The sequence below is a fragment of the Panthera leo genome, chromosome B3 (assembly GCF_018350215.1).
Source record: "Panthera leo isolate Ple1 chromosome B3, P.leo_Ple1_pat1.1, whole genome shotgun sequence".
NCBI lineage: Eukaryota > Metazoa > Chordata > Mammalia > Carnivora > Felidae > Panthera > Panthera leo.
In genome coordinates, this window is record NC_056684.1 from 109,342,399 (window position 1) to 109,364,382 (window position 21,984).

A 21,984-nucleotide genomic window follows, 5' to 3' on the forward strand; every position below is an offset into this window, starting at 1 on the left:
CTTCCCAGACATCACTCAATTCTCTTCCATTATTTATATTTTCAGTAGCGTAGGCAGCCCATCTCCACCACCATCACCCCCACCCAGGCACCACCACATGGGTCAGATCTTATCTCCTTCCAGTCTGAAGAGTCACCTCCAAGGCAAATTCTGGCCAAGATGTATGGTTACATTCCTTATCAGATGCCAGAAGATGAAAAATGGAAATTTCACATTTCCCCCTGGTACTTATCATTCCCAAGGCACTTTTAGATAGTTGTTATTTTATGAAAAGAAACTCTGTCTGTCCTTCAGCCAATAAAGCATGTAGTGAAATTAACAAAGCACTCCTATAAGTCTGTGTAGGCAGACTCAGAGACCTTTAATTGCAACTTCATTATTTTCTACAGAACCATATTCTTCTATTAAGAGGCAAACCAGAGCTGTGATCTCCTGTTAAATCAAAGGATATATAAAAGATACAACACACAGATAACCAAATGACAGGGTATAATTTGAGAATAGGAAAAACAAAGCTAATGGTGGCCAAGAAACAATAATTAGGACTCAAGGAAAGACTTCAAGAGAAAAGAAAAAAAAATGTTCTAAGTATTTTATCTTAAAACTATATCACCTTTGGAAAAATCACACATTCTACAATGTGAGGTATATAGAAATTTAACCACAGATGAGAAGTAGGGCAGACTTTGAAACCAATAAAAGTAAAGACATAAAGACAAAATATGAAAATAAATAACAGCAAACAACCACAGCAACAAGGTATACTGTCTGCAAGAGAAGGCCTAAGACTGTATTCTAATGAAGGCAGTATGCCCAAGATTCCATCAGTGTACGTGCAATCACCATCTACAGGCATCATCTCAACTTCCCTATACTTTGAGCGCTCCTCAACCCCCCAGCTCCCACCTGCACCACTGCTCGAAAGCACAGTGGTTCCCTGTACCACCGGCCATTCCATCATCGTTCTTTTTTTCTCCTGTTCTCCTCCCACACCGACAATTCCCAATCTCCGTCTTCACCTTTCCACATCTAGGTCTCCCATAACCTCCAAGTAACACACCAAAAGTCCACTGCTCGGTTTCCATGCAAAACCCACTCGCCCTCCAGCTATACCTTTCTCAAATAGTGGCATAACAAACCACCTAATTCCCAAAGCTATCCTCACCACCCCTTCCTCTTTCTCACACTGCAAACATCCACACAAATGCCAAGTGGCTTCAATATTATGTGAGTCTCAAATGCCATCCTTTCTTCTCCTTCTCTACTTTCATACCTGTGTTTGCCTTAGGGCTTTCACAGCTTCTCTAAAACACCCCTTCCCTAATTGATTCCTCTCCGCCTTCAATTTTGGTGCCCTCCAATCTATCTGGCCCACTGCCAGTGCAATACAAATCTGACCATGTCACTCAACTGCTCAAAACTTTCCAATGTTTATCCACTGTCTGTGAGGTTCTTTCAAGAACGGGCCCACACCTGCAGCTTCAACTGCCACCATTCACCTCCTCGAACTCCCCAATACACGTGCGCACGTGTGCGCGCACACACACACACACACACACACACACACACACACATAAAATGCTGTGACAACACTACTTGTGTTTCTCTGAATCTATCATGGGGTTGGGAAATCCCTTTGCATCATGTAATTCTCTTCTTCATTTCAACACTAATTCAGCCACTTAGAAAACACGCATTCACCTTTTAACACCTACTGAGGCTTGACTTCCTTTGTAAAAAGCCTTCCTTAACCATCTCTACTTACCTCGGACTACTCACCCTCTGTACTCCTTTCTTGCCTTGTATATACACCTCTATTAATACACGTATGACATTTTCTTATATTTGTTCATGAGTATCCCTTCTACCTGATTTTAAGTTTGCTGACAGAGCAGGACCCAGCCTTTTTTTATTATCAAAATGTAAAAGTGTGGTTCTAAGTCATTCAGTAAACTTTAGCTGGAGTTAGCTAAAATAACGTCTTCACCAATGAGATACCATCTCACATTCGAACTATACCCAAAAGTGACGTTTTTGAAAAGGAAGATGTGCACATATAAAGAGCATAAAATACAAAGAGCTCGAGTTTGGGTTAAAAAAAAAAATAGCACAAGATTACTGGGAGAGCCAGAAATTCTAAAAAGTCTTTCAGATGGATGCATGGCAACAGAACCAAAGAGAAAACATTAGCATAATGTGGTAAAAATACTGACTCAAGGACAGAAGCCTGACACTCGAGATGATACAAAGCAGAATGAGCCAAAGCCTCAAGGAACTACAAGTCCTGATTCTCGTTTTTTTCCATCAGATTTGCCCTCAGGTGAAATACATGAAAACAAACCACTTACCTAAGCTACTATTTTGGAAGCAGAATCCATTCTCAATTTCTTAGACTGTGTTGACTGAAAGAGCCAGTGGTTTTCGGAGCTGGAAGGTGGGAGCAATCATTACCGACCCCCTCCATTTATACACAGGAGAAACCAGGGCTTGCGAGGAAATTAATTATTTGCCCGAGACCTCACCATCAATCAAGTGGACGGTGACTTCCACATTCTCGGTCTCGGGCTCTCTCCACCAGCCCACACAACTCTCCCGCAGGGAAGGTACGCACTACATTGTTTTATCCTGTTTACACATCAAGAGCTGCTTTGCTTTCTTAATTCTAGCAGCCTGGAGGTGGTATCTAGACTTCATTTAAATGCTAAAAATGGCTTCCACAACTCACAGATTACTTTTATCGGTCACTCTTTCCTTCCCCTAACAGATTGAGAACTCTCAAAGGACAGATCCTTTCAGGTTGGATCAAAGGCTTTTGGTAATAGTGCTAACACCAGAACCTGTCACTGTAAGTCATTACTCATCCTCGTTTATAAAACCTGGCTATCACTTACTGATATTTCACTAAAAGCACCACCATTTCCTTCACTAATCCTAGTGAAAGTGGTTGCATTTTACAATAACAAGAAAGAATAGGTGGGGACAGTGACATTTGTTCAACAGGCAGGATCATCTTGGAGTTACAGAATTTGAGAACCATCGAGGCAATGGAATACGACACATCCAGCTGACAACACCTCAAGTCCACAAAAGGAATGCTGGGTTCCACCAATGATTGTAAAATCAGGTATATAATAACAGAATCATCCAAACATAGCACTATTGAACTAATGCTTGCCATATTTTCGGGACTATTCCAAGAGCTTTGTACACAGATATTGCCAATCCTCACAAAAGGCCAGAAAAAGGCAGGTGTGATACAGATGAGGAAAGTGGGCAGTGGCAGCACCAGAATTTCTATATAGAAGGGGCCTCCGAGGTGGCAAAATGGAAGGGAGTAGAGGGCAACAAGTGGGGACTGGGTTCCAACCCTTCTTATGGAGTGGTAAGCGGCCAGCTTGCTAGACTGTATTGCAAGACTGTATCTGAGGAGGTGAGGACTTTACGTGCAGAGCACTTTACTTAGGCAGAGTATTCATGGAGCAGCGGAGGTAGGACTATGGTCACCCTTCGCCTGATCCCATGTGCCTCTTAGCACCACACAAAAACTGAGGCCCCAGAGGAAGGGCTCCATCCAAGGTGCTGAAGCAAGTAAGTGCGGCCAGAGCTGGCACTTGAGCCCAGGTCTGTGTGGCTCCAAATTCTCTTCTCTTTCAGACTCTCCCACACTAACTCCTTCTCTGTAAATGCCCCAGACTGCCTAAGAACCATGTAAAATTAATGGTTACAACTTCACAAATCATGAGATCTGAAAAATAAACTACGCCCCTGAGAACCCTAAACCACCATCTGGAAAGTTGATTTTCTAATGCCCTAGAACAGTATGCGTGCTACAGATTTAACATCTCCTAAGGTAGGCCTCCAGTATATTTTAAAATGCACATTCATACACAACTCAACTGACGGGAGACTTTTAAAAACAATTTTTGGGAGGGGGTTGGGGGAGGGCAGGGGAGAAGGGAAAATAGTCTCCGTTAAGAGACCAAAGCTCATTTAGAACCAAGTTGGTTTCACAGGAATAAAAGAATTTTTTGATTATGCCAAATACTGGGTTTAAAAACTAAATATAACCCAATGACATTCAATATCTTAATTTGAGATAATTTGAGAGCCTGAAACACTCGCATTTAAGAGGGAATTCATTCACTCGTTCAACGAACTCCTGATAGACCTGCACTAGGAGGTATTCTGGAGGCCACAGAGATGTGCAGGACATAGTTCCTGCCTAGAAGTGCTTATAGTCTAATTAGAAAAATCAAATAAAGGTGTGAAAAATTAAAGGGCAGCAAGTGAACAAATTCCAAAAGGATGAATTGCCAAGAGATGAAGGAAATGAAGGTAGGGGACAACTCTGAGCTTTTCAGGAAACAGCAGTAGCACCTTAAGCCGAGTCTTGAAAGGAAGGGGAGAATCAGAGATGGGGCCCAAGAAACACATGAAGGTCCAGAAACAGGGGGAAAGAAAGGCTATTTAAAAAAAACAAACCAGTAAACATACAAAGGTTCTCACACAAAGGTAAACTGACAGGTATATAAGGATATTCATAGGATAGTGGTTAAATGAATTATGGTTCACCCACACAATGAAGTATTACACACCTGTAAGACTGAATGAGACAGCTTTATGTGCACTGATATACAGTCTATATTGCTAAGTGAAAAACGCAAGGCACAGATAAGTGTGTATAGTATGCCACGACTTGTGTATTTATATCTATATGCTTATATGCGCTTACATATTAATGGACAATCCATGGAATGAGATATAGAAGGAAGTTATAAACGGTGGATACCTCTGTTGGCTGAGGAGATGGGTAGGTTAAAACCAAGGGGTAGGTTAAAACCAATGGGTAGGTTAAAACCAAAACCTGCAGAAAGCAGATGGCCTAGAGAAAACCTTAGGTGTCAGGTTAAGAGGTTCAGATAGCATGCCAACTCGAGAGCAGGACTTCTCAACAACAGTACTGTTGGCATTTAGGGCCAGATAATTCTTTGTTAGGGGGCTGTCCTGTGCATCATGAGATGTTTAGCTGCAATTCGACCTCTCTCCAGTAGATGCTGGTAGCATGCCCCTCCCCACCCCTGGGTGTGACTGCCAAATCGTCTCTAGACATTGCCAAAGTGCCCTGGGAAGCAAAACCACCCCTAGTTGAGAACCACTGCTCAAGAGCTACAATGTTAATAGTTAACCTACAAGACATTCTACTAGTATATTCTCGTAAATTAACAACAAATGCAACATAAACTCAAACACATATCTGAGGGATACACTGGACATTGTTTTGAAATGATCTTCATATATCAGTCACGGTTTCTCAAGTTATGATAATTCACATCCCTTCCCAAATCTGAACTATTCATTTTTAACTACATCTACTTCATCATGGAGGTCTCTTTTCTGTATTTGTTGAATACAAATGATAAAAGTTGAACTGAAAAGCTAGACAGTTTTCAGCAGTACAGAGAGAATGGGCCAGGTTCTCCAAGGGGATTCCCAGTGGTTGCGCTGACCCTTCTGGATTTCTGCAGCATAATTTCACCAATTAGTGGAAGAGCCCCACCTCCCCAAAAGAGCACGTACTCTCTAGATCCAACATCTTCTGGGATGCCAAGGAAGGCAAGCTTCCCATAGAAATCCAACAGAAAACCATATTTTGGCTCAGCTTTAAAAAACAAACAAACAAAAAAAACGAATATAATTACTGACCCAAAAAGAACATAATTACTTCTATTATGCTAATAATGTTTCTTCTCTTAACTCCTAATGACCACACAAAGTGCAAGACACTGTTCAAAAATAATGAAAGACATCACCCCAGATTTCAAGACTATAATGGGAATGATTAGTTTATAAAGCCAGGAGAGGCTTTAACTAGATTCTACAAATCACAATTTTATTGAGGTTAAAGCCATTTCTAAATTACCACAGTGAACAGGGAGGGGAGAAAAAAAAAAATCAAGACATCCAACAGGCTTGAATATTTTTCAAACACAGATCTAAAACTTGTGTTGATTCTCCTGTGTCTTTTCTTTTCCCAACGCCAGAAATCCAAGAACACCCTGGCAATCCTGGCTTCATACTCTGAAGTTGCTGGTTCCTCCAGTACTGTTGTAGGTGAAAAGTTGTGGATTTCATTCTCATGAAATCATACTCTTCAAATTCTAGTATTGTTCCGACTACTTTAGCTTAGCTCTCAGAAGGTTGGTTCTCATTTGTGGAGGTGACCTCCAGTGACCTGACTCTGCAATAATTACACCTGTACGTCGCTATGGAAGGTGCTTAAAAGTGTCCGCGGCGAAACAAAGAAACTCACCATTCTAACTACTTCAGGGTAAGTCTGCTCTGTCAAACAGCCTCTGCTTATTGTAATGTAGTCCACCAGTTCATTAAGAGTGGAGCGCTTGTATTCTTTCATTTTAAGATCAGATAGCGTGTCCATGAAGTCAAAAATGACACAGCACTGCTGAAGTTTCTTTAGGAACAGTTCAGGCTGCTCTGAGGACGGAACGTCTAAGAAAAAAAAAGGAAATGGTGTAAGTCTGTCATCAATTTCTAGGTAACAGGAATTCTCTGTGAAAGTTACTTCAAAGGCAAGCTCAAAAAAATAAGAATTCACATGACAACAGTGTTCTTTTTAACAATTACACATGGGCGGGAGGGGATACCATAGCCACTACTTAGGAGACCTTGTCTTTGAAAGCTACGTGGTACCAACACAATAGACAGCATTTGCTATTCCAAATATCTATTCCAACCAAAGATAGACCAAAATCCCAAGAGCCATTAGAAAGTTGAAGCAAATTTTAACCAAGAACATCCCATGTCAAAACCCCTGAGCCAAAAGCACTGAAAAAGGTCAAACTTCCCATTATAAGGTAAAGCCACAAGTTTTCACTTGGTTTAAATTAGTTTTACTAAAAAAATTTCAAAGCAGAAATGTCAGTAAATTCATTTTAATTTCACGCTGACATCCTTGGTATTTAAAGCAACTGTTGTATGTGTGTTTATATTTTTTGTTTTGTTTTGGCTTGACATCTATGAAGTTTCTTTGTCAAAGAAACTTGGAAAACCAACAAAATGAAGTAATATCAATTCTCTCAAAAAGAACACACCAGTGATGGGACAATAAGAGCAAACTATACTTCAATCTATGCTCTCTCTTATGACCCATCTTATTCCCTTAACAGTGCGAGAAAACCACTAACATCTTCATTAGTATGTTCTCGGAATAAACATCTGTTCTTTTCCCACAAACAGCAGGTCAGACATTTGGTTTGATGTCATTTCTAAAAAAATATATAAAAATTTCAAGTTAAAATTCCTCAGTGAGAATGAAAACCTGATTTACAGCTGGACGTGAAACACACCAAGTTGTAGACAGCCCATTCATTCCTTTATTTTCACTACTTTATTCCCCAAACTGGATCTTCTCTAAAAAGGCAATGAAATTATGACCAGGCTCCCGCCTTCATCCAAGGTACGTAACTCATTAATCCTCAAAACACTCTTAAAGGTAAGCAGGTGGCATGATATTATTTTCCCAAAAAGAAAATTAGAGACTATCACTGAGGTCGTCCCACAATGAATAAGTTACGGAACTGGGCCCAGCGCCCAGGTCTCCAACCACATTTCCACACTCCCTTTGTACCACTCAAGAAGGACTTTAACAATGTTTGGCCACTCACTTGCAAGCACCTTCAGTTGCCAGCTTCCCAGTAAATGCTTTCCAGCAGCCGTAAAGCACGGGCCACCTATTCTCTGGAGGTAAGTGCGACAGTTAGCAGCACTCACCTTACAACACCAGCGGCCCTAGCAGAAGGCAGTGAGGGCAGGCTCCTATTTAAAGGGTCCACGTGACTCCTCTCCACAACCCTCTTCCCCTGCTCACACCCCACAACCCAAGTGCTAGTCCAAGTACCCGGGACCTCAGAGATAATTCTCCCAAAACACTGCCTGCTGACATCAACTTTCAGGTAAGCCTAGATGAGAGTGGGCAGGACACCTGAAAACACAGGATTTTCCTACCAGATACAAAGGAACAAGAAGTAGTCAGTATTTTTGGAGGTATGTAGAGCATCACTGTTATTCTTAGTGAAAACAAGTTATAAATTTAGAAATTATTCTTAACCTGTAAGTTTCCTCCCCTACCACCACCCCCATGGGTCCCTAAAAGCCTAATGTATTACAAAGACTTTGGGATTTAAGCTGTGAGATATCTTATTCTATGCCCCTAGACTTAATCACATTAAAAAAAAAAAAAAAAAAAAAAACATCTAGCTGAAACTAGTCTAGTCTAAATCTAGTCTAAAACTAGTCTAAAGACTGGGGCGCCTGGGTGGCTCAGTCGGTTGAGCGTCCAACTTCGGCTCAGGTCATGATCTCACAGTTCGTGAGTTCGAGCCCCCGCATCGGGCTCTGTGCTGACAGCTTAGAGCCTGGAGCCTGCTTCAAATTCTATGTCTCCCTCTCTCTCTGCTCCTCCCCTGCCCATGCTCTGTCTCTCTCTCCTTCATAAATAAATAAATAAATAAATAAATAAATAAATAAATAAATAAATAAATAAATAAATAAATAAATAAATAAATAAATAAATACCATTAAAACTAGTCTAAAGACTATAAGAACTGAGTTTAATCAGACCAAGCTTTCTCTTTAATTGCTACCTGCTTTTAGCATTCAAAATTAATTAATAAGTAAACAAAACTAAGCAGCTTATAAAAATGGCTATATATCCATAGCCAATGACTAGTTACATGCATAGGACCATGATGGTTAAGTACTAAAGTCCTGCAAGTTCTAAGTCAGACCTCATACCTCAAAGCTGAATGGAAGTTTTGATGCTGCACAGGGAACAAAACAATCTTATTAATGTAACACTAAGGTTAAAATCTTTAAAGGAGATTTTAATTAATCCTATTTTTGATACAGTAACTTTAATAAGGCTTGAAAACCAGACCACTTACATGGAGAACTGCATAACTCAGCACATACGAATTATGAAAGCATCTATAAGTGACAGCCTTTCCTCCAAAAAGCAAACCATCATTTAAGTAGTGACAACAGTGATTAATCATTGTGGTCGCTGCAAAAAACCTCAAGAGATTCATATATTTGGCTATTTTTAAAATTCAGGCAATTAACATTTGGTCTTTTTTTTTTATCTTAGGCAGTTGAAATTTATTCTTAATCCAAATTGACGTAATGTCATAGACAAATGTGAAGCAGGCTATCCATCTGCCTAATGGAATAATAATCGCTTTCATTTACTAAGCACTATTGGGTACATTTATTGTGTACTATTCTAAGCATTTTCAAGTATCATATCTCACATAATACCACAACAGTTCTATGCAGTAGGTACTATTTCCAATTTAACAAATGAAAAAATCAAGACACAAGGAAATTCAGTGACTTGCCCAGAATCATACAGCCAACAAGCAGAAAGACAGGATTCAAACCCAGGCACACTGGCTCCAGAGCAAGGACTGTTCATCATTGTGCAACCATGAAACTCAATAAAAGACAAGAGGAATATCAGACTTCATAAAACGGGGTGTGTGCAAAAAGATAAGAAAAGGAAGAACACAGAGAGAAATCAACAAGTAATCTCCAATATGCCCCATTCATAAAGGATCAGGCTGAACCCCTTCTCTATCCTCCCTCTAGCCCATTCCTGAGATTAACACACACAGCAATAAGCTATTCTTTATCACAGGCTAAATTCTTCTAAATGATCTCTTCTCCTTAACTTAAATAACAGAAGTAGTCAAGACTGACTGAAAGAAAAAGAGGGAGGAGTATTCCTGAAAGAGACAATTCAATTACAGCAACAATTAAAAAAAATTTTTTTTTCATTCTCACTGAAGGAGGACCCAAATCAGCCTGAGCAAAGGGCTCTTGTACTGTCTGGTCCTCTGACTGCCTCAAATAGCTGTGCTGCTCTCAACCTCCTTGCCTTCATCTCCCTAATCCTAGTGAGCTATGAAAACGGGTAATGTGAAAAGGTAGAACAAGCCAGTATCGGAGAAGAAACACTCTGAGTAGCCCAGAAGGTTTCAATGATATAAGTTTAATGTCTTATGGAACCGGTCCCAGAAGCAGGTAACAAGTATCTTTTAAAGAAACATTTATCAAAAGTATCAGGTACTAGGTCGGAAAAAGAAGATCATAAATGACAAAAAGAAGAAATCACATAGGCAATGCATTCTAACCATAATGTAATAACACTAGATTTTAACAGTTCAAAGTCACCCACCTCCCAAATGCAAGCCACCTGAGAATCTAAACACTTCTGAAATAACTCAGATTGAAGGAAAACAAATTACAAATTACAGACATTTAGAAATAAATGTAAATTAGAAAAATTAAAGGTCATCTTAGAATCCCAAAGCAGACCAGGCAGTGTGGATGGATGCTTGTGTCGTCTCTCTTCTAATGGACACCTCTGGTCTACACAGGCTGTCCCTGCCCCCAGGAGAAGAATTCCACAGAATCATAACCATAAATAATGAGGAATCAATAAGTGGTTATATAATACCATGAAGGTCATGAGCACAACAACCCATCCATCCAATGTTAGTATTTGTTTAAAAAGGAGATAACCGAATCAATTCTCATAGTTTTGGATAAGATTCATAAAATCAGATTCTACTGCTCTGGAACAACTCTCAAAATTAAGTTGATTTCCAGAATATGTTTCTCACCCAAGAAAATAATTTAGTGACCAGCTAAGTGGTCAATCAACTTGGCAGTTACATTACTCACTGTACTGTCCTTCTTTTTCTCTTTTAGCATTAGTCATTTTCTCCCATATGCCTTTTCTATTGCATCTCCCAGCATCCTCCTACCAATTTTCATCAATAAGCTAGGGAAAAGGACTACTCCCACTTCCAAGGTGTTCATACCCAAATAATTTTAAAATTTACAAGTAACAAGAAGGAATGGGAAAACGAACATAGAATTCCACAGTAGAGGGAGGATGCAAGCTCAAATCAAGAGACAAAGATTCTCCTTGTGTCCAAAGAACAGTTAACAGGAGTGTAAATACACTTTAGCCACACAGCCCAACCTCCCGCCGCCGCATTACCTGCACACGTGCTCGGGCACACATACACACACATGAACCTCCCCTCACCCTTACTATGATTTCAAGAGCTGACGGTTTATTAGTGTTTGTCTGTAATTAGCAAAGTAAACTCATTCCTCCCTAGTCAACAAGCTTCCATTATTCCATCCCAACTAATGTTTGGGGCACAGGATCATGGATCCAATATCGGCCCATCTTCCCGCAGGGCCTGACTCAGGACTTTGCAAAGCCAAAAAAAAGCAAAAGTACAAGAAATGAAACATAAACTAGGTGTCCTTTGGGTTTAGTGCTCTAAGGCTCCATTCAACTGAAGCTGGTGAAAATCAGAACACTAAATTCACACTTTGCAAACAGGCCAATCAAATAAATAAAGAAGGTTTACATCATTATAACATTTATTAGTCATATCATCACAGAAAAAAGTGCAAATTCATTTAAAAAAAAGACATGGGCTGGTAACTTACTCACACATAGGCTATTAAAATGAATGTGGAAATATAATGAAAAAACATTTCTCTAAAATGATGTTTGAATTGGAAGCTTCAGCAGTAACATTATTTGAGCTCCTGATGAAAAATATTTATAACCTATTATGTTCATTCAAAAGATCTGCAATAAAATCCTACTAAGAATTAAGAATGCTTTTCACCTGAAAATGTCCTAAGCCATTCCTCAGCCCTTTTACATCCAGTTCTCCCACTCTCACAAAAAAATCAAGTTACCAACACAGAGGATATAAACATGGTCTTTGATCCCTGCTCCCACCTCAACCCTTACAACTTTCCCTAAATTATGTAAGTCTCCATCCCTATCACATACAACCCTCTAAAACTTCAATAAAGTCAACGAGACTTTCATTTGCATAAAGCATATGAAACTGCATTTACAGAAAACTAGTCCTTGATGAACTGAAGCATGGCATGTTAGTACCAGCAGTAAAATGCCTGCCTGACTGACTGTCCATGTGCTTTGTCCAAACCCTTGCCACCTAGTTTACTTCTAAACACAGATACGAGAGGCATTCTCCTCTCATAGCACATATTTTGGTAAAACTAAATGGAATTCTATTTTATTAGTGAACTATGCTTAAATTAGGAATTGTTTTTGACACCCCCAAAACTGCAGATATAACCAGCTATATTTCATCAAAACAGGGAGAAAAAACTCTAAGTCTTTCTAATGAACCAAGTAGTAATATGAGGCTTCATGTCCTATGAACTAGTCTGTAACATGTTGATTGCACAAGCTACTTCAACATAAAGAAACTAACTCAAAACTAACACAGTAGCTAAAATAAGTATTGAAAACTTCACCATTCCAATTACTTTATTACTGTATTCAAAGCAGTGGGTTCAAAAACGTGTGTTCTGGGGTGCCTGGGTGGCTCAGTCGGTTAAGCGTCCGACTTCAACTCAGGTCACGATCTCGCGGTCCATGAGTTCGAGCCCCACATCGGGCTCTGGGCCGATGGCTCAGAGCCTGGAGCCTGCTTCCGATTCTGTGTCTCCCTCTCTCTCTGCCCCTCCCCCGTTCATGCTGTGTCTCTCTCTGTCTCAAAAATAAATAAACGTTAAAAAAAAAAAATTTTTTTTTTAAAAAACGTGTGTTCTGCTATTGATGACCGTGGTGGTGGTGTGGTATTTCCACTACTATATATCTGTATTTTTTAAAAGCATCCCAAGTGATTTCAATGTGAGGCCAGTTTTTAAAGTAATAACCTTCTCTCATCTTCTTCACCTTTGAAATTCTTTCTCTTTTTAGTTCACTGAAAACTAACCGTGAGGGGCGCCTGGGTGACTCGGTTCAGCCATCTCACTCTTGATTTCGGCTCAGGCCATGATCCCAGGGTCATAGGATCAAGCCCCATGTTGGGCTCAACGTGGAGCCAGCTTAAATTCTCTTCCCTCTCCCCCACTCACTCTCTCCCTCTCCCCCCCCCCCAAAAAAAAAGATAAAAACAGCAATTAAAAAACAAAAAAACTAACTGTGAAAACTTGCCATTTCCAAGAAAAGGAAGGTCCCTGGAAATATCTACAACAGTGAAAGCATTCCTTCCTCTCCTGGGCCGTAAAGAAGTGAATGTACAATTGGCTGCTTTTAGAACTCCTTCCAATTTATTAATAAGATAGGAAACACTTGGCTGATTACTAGCATGTGCTTTTCCCACAGGTTCAAAACACGTCTCATGATCTCTCGTGAGAGGGAGCCCCACAGCACAGAGCCTGCTTAGGATTCTCTCTCTCCCTTTTCTCTCTGCCTGCCCCTCCCCCACGTTCCCACACACTCTCTCTCAAAAAAATAAATCAATAAATAAACTTTAAAAAACAAAATAAGTAAAAAGTACATCTCATAGAATGGCTACACAGATGAAACAGTATCTAGTATCCAAAAAATGAGACCAGGGTGTGAGTATTAAACAAGTTTAAGCAATAAACTGAAAGGCAGAAAAGGCCAGTACTGATGTTTCAAGGTAAAAAGAATGACAATGATAATGAACACAGACTAGTGCAAAGCGCTATACTAAGCTCCTTACAGGAATCATCCCCCTTTAATCCTCAGAACACCTTATGAGTGGCCACTATTAATATCCCACTTCTTCAGAAGAAAGGACTGGGGACCAGAACAGCTAAATCACTTGCACAACATTACCCACTACTAAGGGCTGCAGCTGGGATGCGAATCCAGGTCATCTTATCCCAGAGCCCACACCAGTAACGACGACGATGGTGGTGATGGTGACTGTGATCAATACCACCACCGCCACTGGAGCTCTACGGATAAGCTGTCACGGTTAGACACTTGTTTAAGAGAAGCTGTAATCTAAAAAAAGCAAAGGAAAATCTGATGGACTTTTCTACAAGCATTTGGTATTTTAAAACGTAAACAGCATAAAATCAGAACCGAACTAGTGATCAATGGTAGATAGGTAACTTAAAGTTCTAAACGACAATATATTAATTATTCTGCTCAGCTTGGACAATCAACATGTATTTGTTATTATTCTTCTGTGGATCTCTCCAGTTTTCCTTTCCCAAAAGCTGACAAATACCTGCTCGCCACTTATAAGCTAAACCCAAAGGTCACCACTGATGCAAACCAGTGGCTGCAGCAGCAAAATTATAGGATTCAAGGCTCTCATATTATTCTGACACTACTCTCATATTATTTTGACACTATGTTCCAATCAGAAGAGAGAAAAACATACATGCACACACACATGTCCACACATACAAAACATGCATATGCACACAACTTTTTAAATTTTTTTTAATGTTTTTATTTATTTTTGAGACAGAGACAGAGCATGAGTGGGGGGGTGGGGCAGAGAGAGAGGGAGACACAGAATCTGAAGCAGGCTCCAGGCTCTGAGCTGTCAGCAGAGAGCCCGACACGGGGCTCGAACTCATGGAGTGTGAGATGATGACCTGAGCTGAAGTCAGACACTCAACCAACTGAGCCACCCAGGCGCCCCTGCACACAACTTCTAATAAATATTTCTGTTTCCAACCCTTCATATTAGCTATCCCTCATGTTTTACCTTCTAATGCCAAGGCAGTCACTGAAACTTGTCAGGACAAGAAATAAAACATTTAAAAATTGATCAATTCCTTCCTAATTATAGGTGTAGATTACTTTCCTGCCACCAAAATCACCCACAGGACCGAAGCCACCAAAGCCTCTGGCTGATGCAGACTCCACACTGTTAGCACAGAGCCAGATGCTGGGCTCGAACTCATGAACAGCAAGATCATGACCTGAGCCAAAATCAAGAGTTGGATGCTTAACCATCTGAGCCACCCAGACACCCCATAAATCTATTATTAATTCATCACCTAAGGGCTTATTTCCAGAGATGGAACCAGGGCCTCTGAACACAAGAAACTCCTGTAGCATGCTGGGCTATTTCACCCCCCACCCCCAAAAAGGGGCTGCAGGACACAGCTTTCAAAAGTATCTTTGTCAATGATTCCCTTTTTTGAGGATTTTCTATATCAATAAAATTACAAAAAAGACCAAGCTGACATTGTTTTTCAGATAAAGTCATGAAAACAGTAAGTAGCCACCATATTTTCACTATAATTTCATAAACAGAAAGCTCTTTTGAATAATAAAAGAAGAGAAGGGCAATCTCAGAATAAAAGTCAATCCTTCCTCAAAACGGACGGTGGCACGTGCCCATGCACAGATATCGTGTGTTCTCTGCCTTGACCTTCCTTCCCTCTACTTAGTGCTCACTTTGCCGGGCACCAGGAACAACTTTCCCACAGCCTGTATCTGGGGACCTTTGGGCCGTATCGCCACTTTGTTCCAACACCTGTCTGTAGCATGGATAACAGAGTTCTAGCCATACTGACATACCAATTTCAACTGTGTTTAGATGACCAGAAAAGCTGAGAAGATAACACATACCCACAATAGTCCAGGAGCTTTTCATTTTACGGCAGCCATGTAGTCCTTAGAAACTACGTAAGATAAAAATTTCCACAAAATTTTATACACACCTCCAGTCGAGAACTTGCCACATTATACTGGTACTTTTTTTTTTTTTTTAAACCAGTGAATCAAACACGTGTCTTGATTATCTTTAAATACCCAGATCCAAGGAGGAGTTTCTAGAATATGGTAAGTACACAACAGACACAGGTTTAATCAATAAATTCTACATATTGACAGTCTGTGAGTTCGAGCCCCGCGTCGGGCTCTGTGCTGACAGCTCAGAGCCTGGAGCCTGTTTCAGATTCTGTGTCTCCCTCGCTCTCTGACCCTCCCCTGTTCATGCTCTCTCTCTGTCTCAAAAATAAATAAACGTAAAAAATAAATTCTACATATTGAATCTTCTTTCTCCATGTTTCCAATTGTAAATTAGAACTTTATTCCTCTAGAAATAAAATTAGACTGCAGGATAGAGGGAAAGGTTCAATATGAATATTAAATAAAATGAATTATTCCAATATTTTAATACCAAGTCATAAAATGAAAATTAAAAAATAAGAATGCGGGCACCCAGGTAAGAATGGCAGTGCCTGGGTGGCTCACTCTAGGTCAGGCGCCCAACTCTTGATTTTGGCTCAGGTCACGAACTCATGGTCCTGAGATTGAGACTGAGCCTCCTGTCACTTAGGACCGTCTCTCCCTCTTCCTCTGCTCCTCCCCTACTCATGCCCTCGTACTCTCTCAAAAAACAAAACAAAACAAAATAAAACAAACAAACAAAAAAACCTAAGGAAAGATGGACTAAGCAAAGTAAATCAGAGAAGGACAGATACTATATGATTTCACTTATATGTGAAATGTAAACAAGCCGAACTCTTAGAAACAGAGACCAGAATGATGGTTACCAGGGCCTGGAGGGTGAGGGAAATGGAGAGATGTTAGTCAAAGAGGAACAAGCTTCCAATTATGAGTAAGTTTCAGGATCTATGTATATAATAACATATACTTGAAAGTTACTTAGAGAGATCTTAAACATTCTCACCACAAGAAAGAAATAGTAATTATGTGACCAGATGGAAGTGTTAGCAACATGCTTACACACCTTATACAATGTTACATGGCAGTTACGTTTCCAAAAAGGTGGAAGGAATGCGAGAAGGAAGAAAAGACAGACAGACAAGGATGGTTTTTTACGATAAAATATTTATGAGCATAAAAAGGAAATAATAGGCCAGGTTACTTGACAAAAACCTAACTAAAAAAGGCAGGTCCTTAGTTTCTTGAAAATATCACCTCCCCCTACCAATCTAATAAAATAATGCCTTCTTTTCTAACACTTCATTAAAAAAATCTAGTTGGGGGGGCGCCTGGGATGCTCAGTCAGTTGAGCACCCAACTTCAACTCAGGTCATGATCTCACAGTTCATGGCTTTGAGCCCCTTGTCAGGCTCTGTGCTGACAATGCAGAGCCTGCTTGGGATTCTCTCTCTCCCCTTCTCTTTCCCTCTCTTTCTGCCCCTCCCTGACTCATGCTTTCTCTATCTCAAAATAAATAAATATATATATATTTTTTTAAAGGCAAAGTGTCAGCAAAATTTCTTTTAAAAAAATTTAGTTGAGGGGCGTCTGGGTGGCTCAGTCAGTTAAGCATCCGATTTCGGCTCAGGTCATGATCTCACAATTTATGGATTCAAGCCCCACATCGGGCTCTGTGCTGCCAGCTCGGAGCCTGGAGCCTGCTCCAGATCCTGTGTGTGTGTGTGTGTGTGTGTGTGTGTGTGTGTGTGTGTGTGTCCCTCCCCTGCTCACGCTGTGTCTGTCTCTTTCTCTAAAATAAACATTAAAAAATTTTTTTTTAATTTAGTTGATTTCTAAAATAAACAGAATAGTTTTTATTCAAGGATGAGAGAAAAAGACTCAAAATGAAGATGAATGTACAACATTAATGAAACAGTATAATCTGGAATGCCCTCCACAGCAAAAATAACCTGATAATTTTGCCAAGTGTGCCATTAATAAATGAAAAGGAGGAAGGTTTAGGGGTGCCTGGGTGGCTCAGTCAGCTGAGCATCTGACTTCGGCTCAGGTTATGATCTCATGGTTCTTGAGTTCAAGCCCTGCATCAGGCTCTCTGCACAGAGCTTGCTTCGGATCCTCTGTCCCCGTCTCTCTCTGACCCTCCCTCATTCACACTCTCTCAAAAATAAATAAATAGTAAAAAAAGAAAAAAGAAAAGTTGGAAGGTTTAGTGCAAATGGCAAAGGCTTTGCATTCACTTACTCATTCATTCACCAAATATTCAATGAAATCCCACGAAGGGCCAAGCACTGCTGGGATAACATAATGAAGACACTAAAATTCCTTCCCTCAAAGAATTTTACATTCTAGCACAAGAAGACAAATAATTGCAAGTAAAAAAAATAAATACGGGGTGCCTGGGTGGCTCAGTCTGTTAAGTGTCTGACTCTTGGTTTCGGCTCAGGTCACGATCTCCTGGTTCATGAGTTTGAGCCCCACATCAGGCTCTGTGCTAACAGTGCAGAGCCTGCTGCGGATTCTCTCTCTCTCTCTCTCTGCCCTTTCCCTGCTCATACTCTCTCTCTCAAAATAAAGAAACTTAAAAAAAATGAACGGATAAATGAATGAATGAACGAATGAATACATTATATGGTATACACTATGGGGGAAACCAGTATGCTGAGCAGTGGTATGCTGGGGGTGGACAGTACAACTTTAAAGAGTATTCATGGGGCGCCTGGGTGGCTCAGTCAGTTGAGCGGCCGACTTCAGCTCAGGTCATGATCTCGCAGTCCGTGAGTTCGAGCCCCGCGTCGGGCTCTGTGCTGACAGCTCAGAGCCTGGAGCCTGCTTTGGATTCTGTGTCTCCCTCTCTCTGACCCTCCCCCGTTCACACTCTGTCTCTCCCTGTCTCAAAAATAAATAAACATTAAAAAAAATTTTTAAAAATATAAAATAAAATAAAGAGTATTCACCTGGAAGACAGCCATCTGAGCAAACACTTGAAGGAGGTGAGGCAGTCAGCCCAAAGGGCATCTGGGGGAAAGGGGGCCCAAGAATGGGGATAGAAAGTGCAAAGGAACTCTGCAGCAGGGAGCGTGCTGGTGAATCTGAGCATCTGCAAAGAAGCAAACGTGGCTGGATCCACATGAAAAGTGAAAAGTGGGGGAGATGGATCAGAAGAGTGAGGTATGAGTAGCGTAGGTCATCTTGGGCCTTGTGAATCGCTTTTAGACTTTGGCCTCGAAGCTGGTCCTGAGCTGGAATCGTATCTTTACTGTTTACTAGGTGACACTGGACAAGCCACTTATTTCTCTGAGCCTTAGTTTCCTCATCCATAAAATTGAGGAAATGTACCTCACAGGGTTGAGTGAGGATTAAGTGAAAAAGCCATTTGTAGGATGGAAAATGCTGTTCACAAAGTTGTCACTCATTTGACACACATCTATCAAGTACCTATAACATACAGCATAGAATCAATTCCTTGTTTCATAGCTCTCATTAAAACTATTTTCTGTATAGAAATGTATTTAGCATTTTTGGCATAGCTTTAAAATTATTTTTAAACCACTTAATAAATTCTGAAGCACCTCTAGAAATATTAAATTTTTGTTGAAATTTTATTCTAATAATATCAAACTTTAATCAAACAAAGGCCATCTATAGTATTTAAAACCCTCACACACCATAATTCATCTTCTCTTCCACACTTGGTTTTTGAGACCAGGAGAAAGTCATAAAATCATAATCTGATAAAAAGAAATTAATAGGGGGCGCCTGGGGTGGTTCAGTCGGTTGAGCATCCGACTTCGGCTCAGGTCATGATCTCACGGTTTGTGGGTTCGAGCCCCGCGTCGGGCTCTGGGCTGACAGCTCGGAGCCCGGAGTCTGCTTCAGATTCTGTGTCCCCCTCTCTCTCTGCCCACCCCTACTTGTGCTCTGTCTCCATCTTTCAAAAATGAATAAACATTAAAAAAAATTTTTTTTAATAAAAAAACTTTTTAAAAAATGAAATTAATAGAACAAACTCCCAAGATGTACACAAGAGTCAACATTGTTGTTCTAGCTGAGTTCCAAAGTATGAGCCAAAAAAAACCTTCAAAAAGACTATTTTTACTTATGTTGTGGTTATAAGGTAAAGAAATAAATTAATGGAATTACAAATGTTCGGCAAGCACTCCCCCTGAAGGAAGGAAGGAAGGAAGGAAGGAAGGAAAGAAGGAAGGAAGGCAGGAAGGCAGGAAGGCAGAAAGAAAAATAAAATAAAAGATCACATTATTTTCAAGTACTTCAGGTACTTGAGGGCTTCCCCTCCCCCAGAGATTACTTCTACAAGGGATAAAAAAATGGCCTGTGTACTTTCCATTTGTTTTGAGGATTAACATCAATGTGAATCAGTTCAGGATGGGATGAACCTGCAGCTACTTTAACAATATGATACAAGGTTTTAAAAACAAATTAGATAGATGCATAGAGAAACAGGTATCACATTAACATCAATTAAGCCCACTGTCTATTATTTCATAACGTAAGTTGACACCAACAATATCTTTAAACTTAAAAAAAAAAAAAAAAGATTTAAAGCATAAAAAAGACTCAATCCAATGTTGCAATGCCAGCTTAGAGATGCTATTTCTGAACCTCCATTGGGAGTTTTAAATATGAGCCCTTAAGCTCCTGAGAGTGACAGGACTGAGGGACTACACTGATGGAATGACCTTTAATCCCAAGAGTAATAAAGAGTGTACATTTATAATTAAAGTCATAATCTGGGCAATAAAACCCAGTGACAGCATGTAGGAGACACCACTTACTGTGGAATTCGTGTCGGCTTCATACAAGGCATACTACAATATAAATTAAACATAAACATAGCCCACATATAAGCATTGACGAAATCCAAAATTCACATTTGAAACATCATACTAAGAAAAATGAAATCCATTTTAAAACCTTATTTTTCCAGGGTGTATAAAAATAATAGCGGTAGAGAGGTAGAGACTTACAAGTATGTATTTATGGATGTGTTATACAGGTATGCACAATTGTGAGTGTATGACTCCAAAACGGAAACTTAAACAACAGTAATACAAACATTTTATAAAAGACAAAGAATATGTGTCTGGGAAGCTTAACACTTTCAGAGCAAAGAAGCATTTTATTTTAAAAAATTTTTTTTTTCAACGTTTATTTATTTTTGGGACAGAGAGAGACAGAGCATGAATGGGGGAGGGGCAGAGAGAGAGGGAGACACAGAATCGTAAACAGGCTCCAGGCTCTGAGCCATCAGCCCAGAGCCTGACGCGGGGCTCGAACTCACGGACCGCGAGATCGTGACCTGGCCGAAGTCGGATGCCCAACCGACTGCGCCACCCAGGCGCCCCCAAAGAAGCATTTTAAAACACTGAATGGTAAGACAGGATACCAGTGTAAGCCAGCATGTCCACAACTTAAGTCCTTTCTTTGCTACTGACTTCCTGGCCACAAACCAGCTGTCAGCAAGGGTAGAAAAAGTCACTGAAATCTAAAGATCTGCATGCTAATCAGGCGATTCCAAACACAAGCCTTTTTTCTGAAGCCTGATGTAAGTCCGCATTCTATGCCCAATGTGGTACCCTAGGGCTTAGCTAAACATGCCACCAGATAGTACAAACATTTTCTCTTCAGTTGTACTATGACTTTCCCTTTCAGAAAACATATTCAATAACTGTATCTCCTCCTTAAGAAGCCAGACCAAATATAAAAAATAAGATCTGGCATTATTAAGAGTAATAAAATGCAAACTAAGCTGGGCAACTAAGTCCACTATCTCAAAAGTCTGTCCGTTGTTATCCTGGAGAAACACAGAAACATTTACAAATTAGGTCAATTTCTTTTAGCACAACTGGGAAACTTGAAAAAAAATGTAAACCCATTCTGCATTCTTCCAGACGGCTGAAGCTCTTCTTACGGTCACACACACCCACACTTTAAAGTCAGGGAGCCTGGGCTCGAAACACTCTCTGCCATGTACCAGCCAGACAATTTGGGGCATGTGGTGTGACAGTGAAAGACAATGGGCTACAAAATCAGACTGCCTGGATTCCAAGCCTAGCTTTGCCACTTCCTTCTGGGAAACCATAGGTGAATCTCTGTGCCTCAGTTTGCTCATGTATAAATGAGGGCATAATAACAATACCTACCTCATATGGTTGACTTAAGGGTTAAGTGAGAGAATAAAAATAAAAACACATGGAATAACATTCAGAACGCATTAGGTGCTCAATAAATTTCAGTTAGTAAACTGTTGTTAAAAAGCACGGCTGAGCCTTTGTGTCCTTTACAAAATGAGTCTAAGAATAGTAGCTCTGTCACAGACATAGCTTGAGAATTTCATGAGATAATACATACATAAAATGTTCTACACAGTGCCTGGTACATGAAAATGTTCAATAAATGTCAGGTTAAAA

General features: G+C 40.2%; 1 protein-coding gene across 3 annotated transcripts in view; it reads right to left on the reverse strand.

Annotated features, from left to right (window-relative positions):
• The window catches only part of PPP2R5E (protein phosphatase 2 regulatory subunit B'epsilon), a 148,975-nt gene that overhangs the window by 59,261 nt on the left and 67,730 nt on the right, over positions 1-21,984 (reverse strand). For all 3 annotated transcript variants that reach the window (XM_042943448.1, XM_042943449.1, XM_042943447.1), the window contains exon 3: positions 6,311-6,507. In XM_042943448.1, the coding sequence (XP_042799382.1) occupies positions 6,311-6,507 (197 nt within the window). The remainder of the gene's footprint in view (positions 1-6,310; positions 6,508-21,984) is intronic.